The sequence below is a fragment of the Heteronotia binoei genome, chromosome 11 (genome assembly GCF_032191835.1).
Source record: "Heteronotia binoei isolate CCM8104 ecotype False Entrance Well chromosome 11, APGP_CSIRO_Hbin_v1, whole genome shotgun sequence".
NCBI lineage: Eukaryota > Metazoa > Chordata > Lepidosauria > Squamata > Gekkonidae > Heteronotia > Heteronotia binoei.
In genome coordinates this window covers 27,532,910-27,552,545 of record NC_083233.1, presented here as the reverse complement: position 1 = coordinate 27,552,545, position 19,636 = coordinate 27,532,910, and the positions used below count along the sequence as shown (strand labels likewise).

The following is a 19,636-nucleotide window of genomic DNA, read 5'->3' as shown; positions in this document are numbered from 1 at the left end:
AGTTTTCTTGTTTTATAAAATATTTTCTAAAAGAAGGTTAAAGTGGAAAAGCTTATTTCCATACCTCAATTTGAAACTTTTTTTTTTGTCCAAAAAACTGGAATTGGTCTGATTTCCTTAACTGTATCTCCATTCCTTGCTCTTATTTACAAGGCAAACCTAATTTTACTGGACATGAGATTACAGTGTTGCATTCTGGTGAAACACGGACAGTGCATCTAGAAACTTTGCTGCACACTTAAGCTCCATTGCATTGAAATTGTTTGGAAGCTTGTATGTAACACTTGTGTTTATTGGGATTTTGCACATTCTGTTCACTTACAGGGCAATCCTAAACGCATCTGCTCAGATTAAGTTTTGTTGAGTTTACTGCGATTTACAGCCCAAAGTGTGCTGAAGATTGCAGCCTTAATGCTGAACTGAGTTAAGCAGCTTCAGATGTAAGTTGCCAGTTTATCACCGTATCTGATACTAAGCTGAGTGATTTGCGGCAGTCATGAAAGCAAAGCTAGGCTACCCACAGATAAGGCAAGGGTTTCTTACATACTCATGGCACTCTGTCGTGAATCAGAGCAAAGCAATTAGCCAATAGAAAAAGAAGAGCAACCTGATGGAACTGAGCATGTTTCATGTGACATGGGATTTTGAGAGCAGCTGAGGGTCAGTTAAAGGAAAACAATCAGAGTGGGAGATTGGAGAAATGCAGATGTTTAAACTGAGAGTTTATATAATTCCGTAGGGGGGGAATTTGGGATATGCGGCTGGGAATATTTCCAGTCATTTACCTAGGGTTACCATTTGCCCGATGGTAGTGGGCAATCCCCCCCTTGCCATGCTCCACCCTCATTGGCTTCCACAGATAGCTGATGGCACAGCTAGGTTGATAGGGCAGCCATAACTTAAACTACTGTGTAGAAGAAGAAATTTCAGCATGTCCCAAAGTGGTGCAGGAGGGAGAAGTGAGCCTTCTGAAATTCCTTATTCTATGTAACACTAAGTTTAGGAGTCCTTTCTGCTAACTGTGATAAGCCCAAGAGTACAATATTTTGCTTTATAATCTCAGTCTGCCTTAACATCAAAAGGTTTCAGTCTTGCCAAGGTAATGTTTAATGGTATTCAGTAATTGAGTTAATGATCAGGTGTGAGAGTACATTAGGTATTGTGCAGCTGTTAATTTTCAGAAACCATGCGTTTTCAGATTTTTGGGATGAGCTAATAGTGAAGTTTTTCTTAATTAGTCTCTGAACCATTGCAGTCTTCTTATGGGCTTTCCTTCTCACTGGAACAATTGGCTTTGTTTTAATCTCCTCTACTTTCTGGCTCCGTTCGGCTAATGTCATTTCTGCCAATACCAAGCAGGTGTCAGAATAAAATTATCCTTTCAATGGGATACATTAGTTTACAGGTGTAGACAATGTGAGGATGTTATCTACCTCTCAGCTGCACAACTAGTACATAACATAAGGCTTCACTGGAAAACAATCTCTTACAGCATGTTGCATCAGCTTTTCCTCCCCAGCTTTGATAAACAAATACGTTATTGCTCACAAAATAGATCACTGTATTAAATGAAAACAATATCTTGGTTGCTTACCAACAGGTTTAATTTAGATCTCTTTTTTGATTGTTTTGCTAAGCATTTCAATCACCTTTCCTAACACCTGAACCTTTTTCATTTCCCTAGGCTATGTGTTATATTAACTTGTGTGTAGAGAGAATAAATAAAACAATAGTATTGCACTGCTGCATCCAGTAGGAGGCCCCAGTGTGCTGAAGGCAGAAATTGTGGCAACCCATTTGCTCCCTCAGAAATAGTGAAAGGTAGTTAAAGCAGATAAGGAAGGGCAACAGGAGCTATGCAACATCCCCCCAAACTCTTGATATAAAACGATTCATTATACAACTTGATCTTGCTTTAGTAAACAAGGCTGTTCAATGCAGAGAAAAGTTTAAATTTGTTTTTATTATCCTGCGCTTCTTTATGCACAAACTTGCTTGATCTTGGTTATATGATGAAAATTCTTAAGCACAATGTTAGGAAGTATATAGATGCAAACTTTTCAGGGTTTAAAAAAATGAAAGACATTTATTTTACTGAATGTGGAGACACTCATACATACTTTGTTTTTGCAGTTAAAAAGGCAGTGGAGGATACAGAAGAAAAGAAGATAATCTTGCTGAAGAAGAGAGTGAAGGAGTTAAGAGTATTGGATGGGAAGACGGCACAGAACTTGTGTATGTAATACATTCTTTCATTTGGCACGTTGCTTGCCTGAGCGCTATTTTTCAGGCCTTTCAGAAACATTGGCAGACTTTTCTGATGTCAAGCATTTGGTAATGAGGAATAAACACATATAGAGAAACGCATCTTGTTGTGGAAGCCTGCCTGACGTATGTCTTTGCTTGGTATTGGCTCAGTGGTAAAGCATCTGCTTGACAAACAGGAAATTCTCAGTTCAATCTCTTGCATAACCAGCTTTTAAAAATTGGGGGGGGGGGGATCAGGTAGTAGGTGATGTGAAAGACCTCTGCCTGAGACCCTTTAGAGCTGCTGCCAGTGTGAGTAGACAGTACTTACCTTGATGGGCCAATGGTCTGGCTCAGTATAAGGCAGCTTCATGGGATTCTTGGGTGCCATCGAATTCCAGTAACTGGTAGAGCCAGTGGTCTGTGTCCAACTGTGCAGATCCATGTGCTTAAAGGGCACTTTTCTGAGGAGAGGTGTGGAGATTTCTACTGATTCCCGCCCCCCCACCCTCCCTTTTGCAGCTCACTGGCTCCCTAGAAAAGGGAAGACAAGATGGGAGTCTACAGTGGGCAGTGGGAATCAGTAGAAATCATTGCTTTCTAATAAACATGTTTAAGTGACTTTTTGAAATCAGAATGCTGGACTTGATGGACATTTGCTCTAATATGATTCTTGTATTTGTTATCAGATGTTGGTAATAGTGTATCAATGTGAAGGTTCACAAGCCAACCAGAAGCAAAAGATTAAATTCAAACTTTTGTTTGCCTTAGAAATTTTTATTATATTTGTTTTTGAGGGACCTGGTTTATGCTTAAATTACACAGATCCATAGTTTACTTTGTTGTGATAAATACTATAAAATGAAATGTGGTCCCTGCTTATTGGGATGTTGTCTTTGTGCACTATAAGGAATTACATGACTATTTTAAGAAATCACAGTTAAGTTAAATCCAGTTTATCTGTATTTCCTGGTTTATGTGAATTCTGAGCTACAGAGTGTTGACTCAGTATCTTAAACTGTAGTGAAGGTAAATGAATGATCCTCAGCACAATCAACATGTTTCCAGTGTAAATGTTCATATTTTTGAGGAAATACAAAATCACATGTGTTTTACATTTGACAATGCTGACTTCTTAGGTTATGATGGTACATTTCATTTCAGCTATTTTCCTGGGATCTTTCCGTATGCCTTATGAGGAAATAAAAAATATCATATTAGAAGTAGATGAAGAAAAACTGAGCGAAGCATTGATTCAGGTAAGCTAGTATGACATCCACTGGAATCAACATTTTCATCACAGTGAATATACTATACTGTGAGTGTGCTATGGGGCGGTGAAATTCCATACCTACTCTAAGGAAGTGGATTCGAAATTGGGTTGCTTGACAGTTTTAAATGCCTTAGGACTGAGAGAGGTACTTTCTCCTAGGTAGCTATTCTCATTTCAAATATTCATATTGTTTCATTAATCTAAATTTTTACCTCTAGGAAGCTGAGAGCTGCATATAACATTTATAGAATAACAGATGTACTACCCATTTTCTCTCCTTCCTTTTGTAATGTAATTGTAGTAGAGTGCATCGCAAAAGTGATACTGAAATTTTGCTGTTTGGTGATAAGGCAAAATGTGTGCTTGTCCATGGGTATGAAGGACTCCTGTATTTCAGGTGGCGATAAAAAGAACACCAATTTGGGAATGAGGCTGAAATTTCAAAGTAATTATTATTTCATATCTTTGAAGTATCTTTCTTACAGTGGTTAAAATAATTAAGAACTTCTAGTGGTAAGAGTACAAAAGTTACAGTTATACAAGTAACTTTTCTCTAATATTTAGGGATTGCTTTGTATACTTAGGAAGGCACATGTGCACTTGACACACATCTGTGTAGATGAGAAAGGAAGAAAGATGGGGGTGGGGCATGACTAAAGGGGTGTCCAAGTTGCCAGGGCCATATTTGCTCTGGGAAACCCAAGTGCAATAGAGAAAATTTTATTTTTGTAAAACATATTTATGTTGCCTTCTACCCAAATAGGGTACCCAAGGTGGCAGATATGAAAACATTTGATCAGTATTTATATAAAAAATACTTTAATAAAAATATAAGCATACAACACCAAAACCAGGAAGGAGGGACAAATAACAGTTAGTGGGGGAATGCCAAACAAAACAAATTCACTCACTGATGGAAGACAGATTTCCCTGGGGAGGGAGTTCTAAAGTTTTGGTGCCATTACTGAGAAGGCCCTTTCATGAGTTGCCATCCATCTAGCCTCAGATGGCAGAGGCAGCCAAAGCAAGACATTATACCTGCAGCCTCTTGACTCCTTATGTCAAGACTGATTAGACCCTAGGAAAGATGTACTACTCATTTTCTCTCCTTCCTTTTGTAATGTAATTGAAGTAGCTTTGGGCTTTTGGGTTCCTGATCCAGTAGTGAACAGGCAGAAAGTGCCTGGCAAGGATCCTTTAAATAAAATAACTTTTTAAAAACATTTGTGTATCTTAAAGATAATCTTATCAACCATGATTGGCCAAACCTGCTTTTTTCCATGCAAGAACTGCCCAAGCAAAAGAATTCCATTGATGATGGGAAATAGAGGCTGAATCTTGAGTTTTTGGAGGGATGGTGATGTCGTGATGCCTCTGACCTTCTCTGTTTTTTCTTTGCATTTTACCCTTCTCCCTTACTCTCAAGTTCTTGCTTGGTACCAGATGTTCATGCAGACTTTTTTTTGGTCTCAGCTAGCACAACTTTTCTTCTTCTGATGTTGACTCCTGGCTCTGGAATTAAGAGCGTTGCTGAAGACACTGGCTATTCTTCATGGCAGTGTCTTTGAAGGAGGCAACATCCAGGCAGCTGATGATCCAGGTTGACATCAGACCTAACAATATACCAAGATAGTTTGGAATTCCAGAAGCTGAGGCTTGATCAGGGTTCCAAGTGGGGATCCAAGTTGAGACTGAGGCAGTAATCCAAAGGAGATCCAGAGAGAAAAAAGCAAGTGGAACAGGACTGGGAAAAGCACAAATCCAGAGTACACAATGGAAACACCTGAAGACCCAGTAGCTGACCATCAGTTGGAATAATGCTGTGATGGAAAGTGCTGTCAAGTCACAGCTGACTTACAGTGACCCCAGGAGGTTTTCAAGGCAAGAGCCATTCAGAGGTGGTTTGTCATTGCCTGCCTCTGCGTCTCAACTTGAGTATTCCTTGGAGGTCTCCTATTGAATACTAATCAGGGCTGATTCTGACAAGATCAGGCTAGCCTGTGCTATCCAGGTCAATGGAATAACTTTAGCAATCCTAATATATAGGTACTGGAAAAAGGAAAAGTCCCCTGTGCAAGCACCAGTTGTTTCCAACTCTGGGGTGACGTTGCTTTCACAACGTTTTCATGGCAGACTTTTTACGGGGTGGTTTGCCATTGCCTTCCCCAGTCATCTACACTTTCCCCCCAGCAAGCTGGGTACTCATTTTACCGACCTCAGAAGATTGGAAGGCTGAGTCAACCTCAAGCCGGCTACCTGAAACAGCTTCCGCTGAGATCAAACTCAAGTCATGAGCAGAGGGCTCCGATTGCAGTACTGCAGCTTTACCACTCTGCGCCATGGGGCTCTTTTTATATAGGTGCTGGGGTGAGCTGATTGGGTAGATCTCAGGTGGAGACAAGCCTCTGGTTTGGCTGAGGAAGCAAGCAGAGACATTCCTGAGCCCTTTGGAATGTTCCTAGACTAAGGAAGGGAGAAAGATGGGGGGGGGGTGGGGCATGACCAAAGGAGTGTCCAAGCTACAGCACTTACCAAATTAAGGAGAAGATGAAGAAGGTATGCCATCCAATGGTCCAATGTCTGAGGAGTAAACTTCATTAAGTTACAGTCTTGCCATCAGATTCTTTTCTTAAGGAAAGACTAAGGCAAGACAATGAAGTATTGTACATAAAAGTACAATAACCCAACAACTAGAAAGGTTTCTCTCTTTGTACCCCTTGTGCCAGAGACCTTACCTTTCTAGACTTGTCATTACATCCTCATGACTATAATTTGGTTACGTTAAGCATTCTGCTTCTGCCTCTTCCTCTGCCCCACTTCCTTTGTTTGCCAGTTCTCCTACAACTCCTTTCTGCTAACAACTTGTTGACAAAAGAGCCTGTCAGAAATGTTTGAGTTCATGAGAAAACATGGGTTGCTCACACACCATAGAGAGTAATGCCAGAAAAATGGAGATGGAAAAGCTGTGATGACAGAGGGAGGGGGGGGGGAATTAAACTTCCGTTATACTGGAAATTTGAATTTTCTTCCGGCAACATTTTATTGTTCCATGTGTACTTGTGTATGAGAGAAAAAAAATACAATCTAAAAGAACTTGGCAAGTAACTGTATAATGAATTCAAATGCAAAATTGTGGTATTTTTGTTCCGATTTCCGTCATAGCAGAAGTTTGTGTCAACTCAATTCAGGAGTAATGAGCTAAAGATATCTAAAGTGAGTTCACATAGCTTTTAGCATTCTTTTATTTATGCGGAATTATTGTCTTCTAATTTAGTTCAACATAGTGTGTTTAAGCTTGCAGTTCTGCTAATGAAAGAAGCAAATTCTAGTGAATTAGGAGAGGTTTAAGTGCAGTTCCCTTTAAGGTAGTAAACCTATGTCTGGTCTATGCCACTTCAGACTGGAGCTCACATCGTAGAATGTTTCTGTATTGAGAAACAGTCTTTATATGTAGAAAACAAGCATTCTGGTGGGAGTACATCAACACATGAAGCTGCCATATATTGAATCAGGCCATTGGGCCACCAAGGTCAGTATTGTCTAAGCAAACTGGTTCAGCTCTCCAGAGTCTCAGGTGGAGGCCTTTCACATCAATTGCTGGCTGATCTTTAACTAGTAATGCTGGGAATTGAACCTGGAATTTCTACATACCAAGCAGATGCTCTACCATTGAACCAGCCCCTCCCTGAGTACCTGGGCTTATCTGGGTACTCTCCCTCGTATGCTTGGTTTCTATGTAGAGGGAATGTTTTTGTATGCAGGAGCATTTCATAATGCACATCTCACTGCTGCCCTCTGACACAAGTTTACTATCTCAAGAAAACTACAGCTTAGTTTGGAACTAAACTTTTTTGAGTTCAAGGATACAAAGCAGCTGGTTTTCTAGCCTAACAGGTATTTTCTAAACAAATAGATTCTGAGTATAAGCAAATGTTTCGTAGTTTATAAACATCTGCATTTGCATCCTGTAACAAATGGTTGTATTTACTCTGAGCTCAGTTCCTAAAGGTCAACAATACAAGGATATTAACATACTTGCAACACTTATCCAGAGTTAACGCGCAAGCAATTATCTGCATACCAGCATGCAGTGCAATGATTATTGTTGTTAATATTTATTACAAGAGAATCTGAAAATGCACAAGTTAAACAATAATGATGAAGGATTCCTTAGCTTTGTCGGCTCTTCTTGAGGTGTTCTGAAAGCTGTGTTAGGGCTGCAAACCTACAATATAATGCAAGATAGGTTTAATTTCCAGTGTCTGTAGCCATGTTATAATGAGAAATAATCGGTAATAATTTTCATGTTCATACCTTTGGTGTGTTTTGTACCTCAGACACATTAAACATTAACTGAGTTAAACAGACAAAACTTACAGCAAATCAAATCCTTAAGGTGATATGTGTTTAAGGGTGTAACAATTCTACTTTGTTTTCATTTATATCATTGTAGAGTACAATTATGATCTCTTGTCGAGAGTCCTCTTGCTGATCTTACATTCTGTCTTATCTTTTGCAAACCAGACTAGTTGAACCTAGTTATAACAAAATCTGAGTATCTGCTTGATAGGTATCATTTTTTATTCAGTAATGTCTTCCTAAAGACCTTCAGCTAAATGTGAAGAGTAATATTTAAGTAAGAAATGTTGCGTGAATAGCTGTATAAAGGGGAAATGATCAAAAGTAAATGGTGAATCCTAAAGAACATGTGGAAACTGTGATTAAAAACAGCTGCACATAACTTAGTTAGAGAATTCTGTGACTTTATGGTGCATTATTTCAAGCTCACAAAAGTGTCTGCACGCCAGCACAGGAACACTTTAAGACAAAAAAGTATTTTATAACCTTATAGGTATTTTATAAAACTCAACCAATTCGTAACTACCAGATAGAGTGAGATGGGTTTTAGAGACGAGGTGGGAAGCAAAGCTTCAGAGAACAAGGTTCTTACACAACAAAGTCACATTTTTATTAATTTTTTTTTAAAAGTCAGTAACACATGTAAGGACATAAGAAGAGCCTGTCAAAGGGTCACCTTGCCCAGCCCAGGCCAAATAAAACTGCAGATACAACATTACAAAACTCTGGGGTGTGACTGTTCACACTCCAGCATGGTAGTCTGCCACCAGCCCTTTCTTACTATCCCAACAGTCAGAAGCCAAAGGGTGTTAGATCCCCTATGTACCCCTGCAGAGGTTACACTGAGAAATAGATGTCCCTTGTCATCTTTTACACCTAATTCTTTCACAGTACAAGTGCCAGGCTTGTTTGGTCCAGGAGTGGGCCAGAATGAGGTCTGGAAGCGTACAGTATAAACTAAGACGGAGTAGGACTGAACAAAACAGGTCCTGTTAGCAAGCACTGACTTGCTATTTTGGGTGGTGGTTCCAGGGCATCTGTTATGCTAACCATCCCTGCCCCCCCCAACCCCCCCCCCCTAAAACAAAAGAGATATTCTTCTATATTGCTGTGCCCACTTGAAAGGTAAGATTCCTTATCACAAAAGCCCAACACCCTGGGTCCTCTCTTCCTAGTCCACTCACCCTAATTGATGTGACATTCCCACCGCTGGGTAGCCTTTTCTTGATCCAATGATCAAGGATCATCAGTGGATTGTTAAGCTCTCACATTCCTCACCATATTCCAACAGTAACGTTAACAGTTACTGTTTATACCCAGAAAGCCATCCCTGTACATAGATGCAAATATGCCAACTTCTTTGTCTTTTCCTGGGAGCCCCATTCCACATTTCCCAGTATATTGTTTTACTCCCAGATAATCTCATCAGTGTGCTGTTTTAATGGGCAGGTACATCACCATGCACCCACGTAACATTTTAGTCTATATCTAGACTAGCACTTCCCATTGTGGATGTGTCTTATCTTGCTAGAGACTTGCACGCCCAAACTCTCTTTGGGTCACTTTCTGTATTCACATCCTCTGTTCCATGGACTCCTGAATGGTAACTACATTTTCCCCAAATCCCTGCTGTATTCCTCTCAGCCTTGTATTTTCTGTTAACTTTGTGTTGTTGTTTCTGTGTGCATTTATTCCCTGTATATGTGCATTATTTTATCATTTTCTGTTAAGAAAAAAACCCTCCTTTGGTTAAGTAACAGTCTGGTTAAATCTGAGAGTTCTCTAAAGCAGGGGTGGCCAGCGGTAGCTCTCCAGATGTTTTTTGCCTACAACTCCCATCAGCCCCAGCCATTGGCCATGCTGGCTGGGGCTGATGGGAGTTGTAGGCAAAAAACATCTGGAGAGCTACCGTTGGCCACCCCTGCTCTAAAGGACCAGTCCTGGTATACAATTTGTGTAAAGTTCCCCTGTTACTGCCTATTGCAAATAAAGGTCTTCTAAGAACTAACACCAATATTAGGAGACCCCAGTTCTGGTAATAGATTAATGGTGGAGAATGTGGGCACACCCTGCACCTCTACTTAAAATGGACACATGAAACTTAGGTTGCAAACGTAGGGAAATGTCCATAAGATACTCTCATTAGGTATGTGAAAGTGTGTGTAAAATTATGTGCTTGAAAAACTATTCGGTTGGGAACCTCTTCCTCTTTTCACCTCTTTGGGCCCATAGTTCAGCCTCAGTTCAGCCTCTGAGTAAGGGTCACGAGTTTCCAGCAATGGATTTGATACTTAGTTGAATGGAAGGACCCAAGAGGAAACAGAGACAAAGCAGCAAGTACATATGAAGTTGCCTTATACTGAATCAGACCTTTGGTCCATCAAAGTCAGTATTGTCTTCTCAGACTGGCAGCGGCTCTCCAGGGTCTCAAGCTGAGGTTTTTCACACCTATTTGCCTGGACCCTTTTTTGGAGATGCCAGGGAATGAACCTGGGACCTTCTGCTTCCCAAGCAGATGCTCTACCACTGAGCCACCGTCCCTCCCCTTCATGGCAACCCTGTGAAGAATGTTAATGTTTGGCCAAATGTGGACTGAAACCCACATTTACTGAAAGTAAATTGTACCAGCTGATTCTGGTAACCTGAGCAGTAACCAGTTACATTGGCACAGCCACATCTGCTAATGTAAATGAGATGACAAGAGCTGGCAACACTGCCTTGGCAAGTGCTAGGAAATTTTGAGGATGGTGTCTGGGAAGGCTGGAGTTTGGGTCAGATGTGACATTATTTCTAGATGAGATTCTAGAAATTTCCCAAATCTCTTTGGTGAAAACAACAGAGACATGGGGAAATTCATAGAGTATAACTGTGCAAGCCACTTTCCAGAAATCTTTTCTCCTGCTACTCCATCTTGAGAACAGAGACTTGGGCCTGAGTTACCAGCCTTGGGCAGCCAAATGACAGATCTGGAGGTGACCCAAGTCTGTGCTGTACTACTGTGCTATAAGCCACTACTTATGGGTAGATCAGGGATTAGACGATTCACAAAAGTAACATAATAGATAAATAAATAAAATTGTCTACCTTGGGGGAAAACAACAACAACATATAACAATAATATGGCCAGGGGAAGGAGGATCCACACATGGCATTTTGCTTGGAACCTCTGATGTTTCTTTATCACAATACATAACAGCATGCTTCTATAGTCAGTTATATAATCGGTATGTGGACAAAGTTTAACTCCCCCCTATAGTCTCCATTTGTTAATTATTATTAGAACTCAACAGTTAGTCATTGTTTTTCTTTAATTGCAGTGCTATAGAAGTATTCACCATGTTGATGTTATTCAACCCTTCCTTGAACGATTTAAGGACTGACATCATGACAGTCCAGTCTTCATCAGTTGTTTTTTTTTTCCTTTTCCCTTTTTTCCCTGTTACTTCTCTAATAGCATTTTCTTCAGTTGTTTTCCCTTTTCCTCTCTCTTTCCTCCCACTGCTGCATCCCTCCCTTCCCTGAATAGCATCTGTGGGATTCCCTTTGGTGATCCCTAGATATAACCCCTCTCTTAGTCTGGAGTGGAATTGGATTTTGGTATTGTTTCCTTTCCATGTTGGAGAAACCGGGGTTGAGCTCATAAGGGGGGAGGAGGGACATTTTGTGATTTGGGCAGGGCAGTGGGGTGAGTGCCCTGGCTCAGCTTTTTCCTTTTTTTTTGCCCACTTCCTCTTAGGAGCTTTGGAATTCACCACCATGGATTTAGAAAAGGGAGAGTAAATTCTAGGGTGGGAGAAGCGTTTAGGGCAATAGAGTATTTCATTCAATACAGTTTAGAAGGAATAACTCCTCCCCATTTCAATAGTGCTCAGTATTCACAGTTGTGGTTGCTATTGAATATAAAGACCGGGAAGGGAATTTGCCTGGACACTAATATCCTGGGAAGTATATTTTAAGTTTAAGAAGCAAGTTATAGGGTACGTAGAGAAGAGATATTTGCATTATGCCAAGGGGGGTGGTATTGATTACTTATATCACTCAAACTGCTTTGATAATGAAAACAGGGGAAAGAGAGTACTATTTAATTCTTTTTAAAGTATTCATCACAGAGAAAGACAGATTTTACCTTAATTCTAAGTTAACAAACTTTGGGATTTGTTTAATAATTTATTTAGAAGATGAGAAAGGAAGGGTGCTCTCTGGAGTGCACCAGTTTTCAGAATGACCTGTGTTTACCTCACAGGGTTTCTCTATTTCAGGATTATTTTGCTGCTTGAAAATATTGATGTTACCGATCTATGGTGGATGATGGCTTGGTCCTGTGATTGAGCAAAAAGTTTAGTTACCTGATGTTAGAAATGTTTTGAAGAAAATGTGTTTTTTTTTCTCCCTACTCTGAAATAATAGAAATAATGGTATCAACAGTAAATAGATATTTCTGTAGTGTCACACTGAGTTGCATATTTGTTATCCTTTGTTGCCTTTTGTATCTTTTCTTTTGTATCTTTTCTTTTGTTTGCTTTTCCACTTACGGTCAGAATTGTGATCACGTACCTTCTTCATAGTTTATCTTAGATTTCCTTACAAATTGTAGTTTTTCACCATAAAATCATGGAAATAAATATTGGCAGGATTCCAGTCATTGATTTAAACAGAACTTTAAAACAAGTATAAAGTGGATTACTGTGTGCTGCAGTGGTTAAGAGCAGTGGGCTAGATCTGGAGAACTGGGTTTGATTCCCCTCTGCTTCACATGAAGCCAGCTGAGTGACCTTGGGCCAGTCACAGTTCTCTGAGAACTCTCTCAGCCTCACCTACCTCATAGGATTTCTGTTGTGGGGAGAAGAGAAAGGGAAGAAGATTGCAAGCCACTCCAAGAGTCCTTTGGGTAGTGAAGGGTGATGTATAAAACCGACTCCAGCTCCCTGTGCCCCTCCCCACTGCTGCTTGGGCATCGGTCTTGTTCCTGGCTGAGTTGGAGAACTCTTTCCTGGTCGCAGCCCTCCTCATATGGCTGAGTCAGGATTCCAGCCATCTGTGGTTCAGGCAGCCAGGGCAGGTTGTGTTGGGCCAACTGTCGTCTCTTGACAAGAATCTTGATCAAAAAATGAATGCGATTTATGGTCTGTTCCTCTGCTGGAATTTACCCTAGTTGTCCCAATTTTTATTGTGGCCCTTCCCATAAAATAATGTATTGCTAAAGTAGCCCTGTGGTGCAGAGTTCTGCAGTCCAAACTCTGCTCACGACCCGAGTTCGATCCCGGCAAAAGCTGGGTTCAGGTAGCCGGCTCAAAGTTGACTCAGCCTTCGATCCTTCTGAGGTCGGTAAAATGAGTACCCAGCTTGCTGGGGGTAAAGTGTAGATGACTGGGGAAGGCAATGGCAAACCACCCCTGTGAAAATGTTGTGATGTAATGTCAACCCAGAGTCGGAAATGACTGGTGCTTGCACAGGGGACTACCTTTACCTTTAAAGGAGTCATAGAATTAAAATGATGACTGCTTTTATATCTATTGTTATTTCTCAGGAAAAAGCCCAACTACAATAAAAAAAGAAAGGGAGCAGGCAGACCATACATCAAATTCACTTTGTTTGTTCAGGACTTTACATATGTTGATCATACATTGTAAACAGGCATCCATTCATCCTGGTCTACTATATTGAAGAAGGTATTGGATTTATATCCCACCCTATACTCTGAATCTCAGAGTGGTTACACTCTCCTTTACCTCCCCCTCCCCCACTCACAACAGACACCCTGTGAGGTAGGTGGGGCTGAGAGAGCTCTTACAGCAGCTGCCCTTTCAAGGACAACTCCTACAAGAGCAATGACTGACCCAAGGCCATTCCAGCAGCTGCAAGTGGAGGAGTGGGGAATCAAACCCGGTTCTTCCAAATATAAGTCCGTGCACTTAACCACTACACCAAACTGGCTCCCAGTTGATATACATCACTTTAATTAGATATCCTAATGGTAAGCATATTGGCAATAATGCTGCACTAGTCCATGGAGTATATGATAGAATTTGACAAAGGTCCAGTCTGTGTACAGTGTAATGGGCTTCATCAGGGAGAACCCAAATGTGGCCAAGACTTGAGTGACTTAATGAGATGCTTTTTTGGGGGGGGGGGGGCGGGCGGGGAAGAAAGGCTGTGTTTTGGCATACAAGAAAGGGCAACATGGTTCAATATCTTCACTTAACTAACCTTTAAGTGTGCAATTAACATTTAAAGAAAATAAAGTTTGTGGAATGCTGTTGAATAATTGCAGAAATGTGGAAAGTAGTTAAATGTCTCAGTTCTGTTTAACAGGCAGTTTTTTTTTTAACATCACAGTGCTGACATACCATAAAATTAGAGCTACGAGGCATGAAAGATTGAATACAAAGTGTGCTTCAGTGCTGTCACAAACACTTTCTTTGACTTTCCCGTCTACAACAGGATCAGTAAGGTGCCACTTGAAATGTGATTTTATGCAAAATATTGAACTGAACTACCTGTTATGCTGTGAATGTATTGAGTTAATGAGTGCATGTGTGGAATATATTCAAATTAAGACCTATGGACAACCATCATTGATTTGCTGTAATGAAGGTTGCTTTTTAATACAAGGGCTGCAGCAGTTGTTGCCCTCTTGTCTGCGGTTTTTAAGAACTAGTCTGCACTCAAATGGAATTTCCCTATAGAAGTTTCATACGGGAAAAGACTGAGGAATGCCTCACGGTATTTTGCAACGAAATGTGTAAGTAGGTATGCTGGTGAAAAGTGCTGCCATGTCGCGGCTGACTATGGTGACTCTGTAGAGTTTCCATGGCAAGAGATGTTCTGAAGTGGCTTGCCATTTGTGTGTCATAACCTCTGCCTCTGTGTCATAACCCAGCAACAACTAACAAATAGATAAAACTAGGTAGAGCAGGGGAGGCCAATGACATTAGATGCCAACTGCTTCAACCATAGGCCTGGCTGCCGTCTCAGCCATAGGTCTCCCATCCAAATGCTAGCCAGGACTGACCCTGCTTTGTTTCCAGGATCTGACTAGATCAGGCAGTCTGGGTATAGGTACATTTGATTTTATATACGTTTGATCCCACAACTGCTTTCACGGTGGTTTGGAAGTGAGAAGGTGAAAGCGCAGTAGGGATAGAAATAGGTGGAAATATAGAATTTTAGGTGACTTTGTTTGCTGTTGCTTTTCCCTAGGGCTCTGATCTGGCAAAGGAATTTGATATTTCAATATATGGTAATAAAATAACCACCTGCTGTGGTTACTGATGGTGAATTGTAACCTTGCCAAGCATTGGGGCATTTAGAATTCTTCTTCACCCTGTCTGAATTTCAGGGGAGACATCCTTTGAAGTGCTTCATAAATGTGACATTGCAAAAAAGAAAAAGAAAAGAAAAAGTCCACAGTCTAAACAAGAAAATAAATATGCTGACTTGTAAGAGGGAAATTAAAGGAAAGATTGCTGGTCTGTATAAGTGCATGTACAGGCCTATCAAAGAAGTATCATGTATCTCTCCTGTAAAAAGTTTTTCTGTTGGCTAAAAAAGAAGTTCATTATTTGTGTTAGTCTTTTTAAAGACTGAAATTGACCCAATTAAATTTAGTTCTTCCATTGTATCACAAGAGTAGTTTTTGAATTATTTGATTACCCCTTTATACCTACACCATTTGAAGAGCAAAGGCTGACAAATTATGCTCAATAGCAAAAACCAAAGGATTTTGCAAATTAGAATACTATCTTGCATATTTAAGAATACCATCCTGTGTTCTGTGCTTTTGAATAGGGTCTGTCATTTTTTTTCAAATGCAATATTACTTAGAGGAAGAAAAATAGGTATATATCTGAGGAAGAGAAACTGGCTACAAATGGGCACTAGTGACTCTTTACTGGTACTTGGATGCATTGGCATCAGCAACACAGTACTTCTCTCAAGGCTTGGAAAACCCATGCATTTTTTGTTGTTGTAAGAATGCTGCTGTCTTAAAAGGTGGGTGTACATAGCAATTTTAAAAGGATGGCATCTTTCAAAGATTTCCTGTGCACCCACAAGGAAATGAAGGATCAAAGTTTGAGTCCAGTGGCACCTTTAAGGCCATCTTTGGGAAAGGCTGGAAATTAATATTCTCCACTGGATCAGTGTACACTATTTGTACAAATTCAAAATAAAACATTATCATTTAATTTAGACTAATTCCGCACAGGAAGTTGCTCCACCCCTGGGCTTCTTTGCCTCAGTCTTCACTGTGGAAGATGAAAAGTGTTTGCCTACTCCAGAACCACTTATTTTGGAAGGGGTGTTGAAAGACCTGAGTCAGATTGAGGTGACGAGAGGAGGTCCTACAACTGATAGACAAATTAAAAACTAATAAGTCACCAGGTCTGGATGCCATACATCCAAGAGTTCTGAAAGAACTCAAAGTTGAACTTGTGGATCTTCTGACTAAAATATATAATCTACAACATCCTAAGCTAAGGAGTCTGTCTTATATTTTAAGAAGAAGGCTGCAGATTTATACCCCGCCCTTCTCTCTGAATCAAAACTCAGAGCGGCTTACAATCTCCTAAATCTTCTCCCCCCACAGCAGACACCCTGTGAGAGGGCTCTCACAGCAGCTGCCCTTTCAAGGACAACTCCTGATAGAGCTATGACTGACCCAAGGCCATTCCAGCAGGTGCAAGTGGAGTGGGGAATCAAACCTGGTTCTCCCAGATAAGAGCCCGTACACTTAACCACTACACCCAACTGGCTTAAACATCTGATAGGGCAATGTATATAGAGAGAAGGACAGAAGAATTGCATTTTAGCCATATCTTTTGAATCCTTTGCTCAGTCTTGTGCTGTGCTAGAAGTATGCTTGTGAACATTTTCTTTTTTAATAAGTACTTTATAACTTTGGATGCTGGTAGCGGTTCTTGGTACCACATAGATCTCCACCATCTTGGACACACTATTTTAAAAGGGCCATCAGGGGAAGGCAGTCAGTGGGTAAGTGGCTATTCCTCCAGGGGTGCGCAAAGCAATAAATGGTCCCTGTGGTGGCCAGGCGTAGGTGACACAGAGGCAAGGCCGGTGTCTAATTTACCATTTTTAGGTAAAGTTATCAAGAGGGCAGTGGCGTTGCAGCTACAGAGATTTCTAGATGACGCTTCTGTCCTAAACCCGTGCCAGTCTGGCTTCCAACCGGGCCACGGGACAGAGACGGTCCTGGTCGCCTTGGTGGATGACCTCCAGCGGCAACTGGATCGAGGCGGGGTGGCAGTACTGATGTTATTAGATTTGTCGGCTGCATTTGACACGGTCGACCATCAGTTGCTGATCCACCGCCTCACCGGCATAGGGGTTGAGGGGTTGGCCTTACAATGGCTTTCCTCCTTCCTCATGAGCCGGGGACAGAGTGTGGCGATTGGGGGTGAGCGATCCCAGAGGCGCACACTAGATTGTGGGGTGCCTCAGGGAGCAGTTCTCTCCCCGATGTTATTCAACATCTATATGCGCCCCCTTGCCCAGATTGCCCGGAGATTTGGGCTGGGCTGCCATCAATATGCAGATGACACCCAGCTTTATCTACTAATGGACAGCCGGCCCGCCTCCACCCCGGGGAACCTGGACCGGGCCCTGCAGGCTGTTGCAACGTGGCTTAGACTGAGTGGGCTGAAGCTGAACCCAGCGAAGACAGAGGTTCTCTATGTGGGTCGTGGCACTCTGGGGAAGGAAATATCTCTCCCGGCCTTTGACGGTGCGCCGCTGAAGACGGCGCAGCGGGTAAAGAGCCTGGGTGTTTTACTGGAGCCTTCATTATCAATGGAGGCCCAGATAACAGCCACTGCCAAGTCAGCATTTTTTCATCTGAGGCGGGCAAGGCAGTTGGCCCCTTTCCTAGAGCGTCAGGACCTAGCAGTGGTGATCCATGCGACGGTCACCTCAAGACTGGACTACTGTAACGCTCTCTACATGGGGCTGCCTCTGTGCCGGACCCGGAAGTTGCAGTTAGTGCAGAATGCGGCGGCCAGGCTGCTACTTGGTCTCCCAAGATGGGAGCATATACGGCCGGGGCTGCGCGGACTGCGCGGACTGCACTGGCTGCTGATTGTATACCGGATCCAGTACAAAGTGCTGGTCATTACCTTTAAAGCCCTATATGGCCAAGGACCGACCTACCTGAGGGACCGTCTCTCCCCATATGAGCCCCAGAGAGCACTGAGGTCAGTAGGAAAAAACCGATTGACTATCCCTGGGCTAAAAGAAGTTAAATTTCAAAACACCCGCACTCGGGCCTTTCCCCCCGCGGCCCCACATCTTTGGAATCAGCTCCCAGAGGAAGTGCGGGCCCTGCGGAACTTAGACCAGTTCCGCAGGGCCTGCAAGACCACCCTCTTTAAACAGGCGTTTATCAACAACTGAATTATAGGTGCATAACAAAGGAAACGCCAAAATGGTCTGGTCTAGGGATCCACCACCACTACATCATCTGACAGACATAGCGTCAAACAATAATGTTTACTGCCAGACTTAATAGTGTTAGATTTAGAAATGTTTTAATTAATTATGGATTGGTTCTAATGTGATTTTAATGCCTTATTATTGTATTGTTCACTTTTAAATGTTGTTAGCCGCACTGAGCCTGCTTCAGCGGGGGAGGGCGGGATACAAATAAAATTTTACTTACTAACTTGGAAGGGCAATTCTTTATAAGGTCAGGTGGTGGTAGTTGTTACCTGAAAATGAAAAGCCTCTCCAGGTTTTGGGAAACCTTAGAGGGCAGGGTAAGACAGGACCTGCAGTCCACAGTGGGTCTGTTCTGCCACAAAGTGGTATAGAACACAAATGCTGAAAAAGTGGTTTGTCTTTGCAGATTTTATTCCATATGTGGTGGCAGTGCCAGATGATACACACATTCTGGATCAATGTTTTCACAGAAAGAAATTGCATGTTTAAATAATAGCTTTAGGTGATTTTGAGAGTTTTTAAATTTCAAGTCTTACTTAACAGTGTGTCCAGAAACAGTATTTAAATATGATCCTTTATTTACTTTTAGTAGTCAAAATGTTGATAGTGAAAAAAACAGAATCTACTGAAAAATTAAATATTAAGACACAGATCACCAGAGTTTGGCAAATTGCTATGTATCTAGATGAAAGACGATAAACGGTGTAAGCTTACATTCTGATAAAGTTGGCAGCCTGTTCTTGAATTTTAGCATCAAAAGCTGAATATACGTTTAAATGTATTTAACCATTATACTTTCTTCTGATATATTTTTATACAGTTACTTGTGTATCTTTGTTTCTGTATTTATCTGCAGAATTACATATACACACACATACTTTTTAAGATAATAAAAGTGATCTATACATATGAGCCTATTCTTATTAAGAACTAAATTGATAAATTCATATGAAAATATTCTTGTTTGTTTGTTTACATTCCTTATACTAGAATCTGGTTAAGAATCTTCCTGAACAGAAGGAGCTCAGTGCCTTAGCCGAGTTGAAGAATGAATACGATGATCTTTGTGAGCCAGAACAATTTGGAGTTGTGGTATGTGTTATATCCATATGTTAGACTTTTTATTATGTGACTTATCTTCATAAAAGCTAGACTGGTGTGGACGTTAGAGTGTCAGGCTAGGATAAGAGAGACGAGTTTAAATGCTCATTTAGCTGTGAGGCTCACTAGGTGACTTTGTACAAGCCATTCTCTCTCAGACAAAACTACTTCACAGGATAGCTAGACTTTTGGGTTTGGCTATGG

The 19,636-nt window shown here is 41.3% G+C and overlaps 1 protein-coding gene across 1 annotated transcript in view; it reads left to right on the top strand.

The window, feature by feature from the left end:
- DIAPH2 (diaphanous related formin 2) overlaps positions 1-19,636 on the top strand; it is a 446,439-nt gene that overhangs the window by 149,178 nt on the left and 277,625 nt on the right. Inside the window, exons 19-21 of the mRNA XM_060249401.1 lie at positions 2,134-2,235; positions 3,412-3,506; positions 19,322-19,423. Of these exons, the coding sequence (XP_060105384.1) occupies positions 2,134-2,235; positions 3,412-3,506; positions 19,322-19,423 (299 nt within the window). The remainder of the gene's footprint in view (positions 1-2,133; positions 2,236-3,411; positions 3,507-19,321; positions 19,424-19,636) is intronic.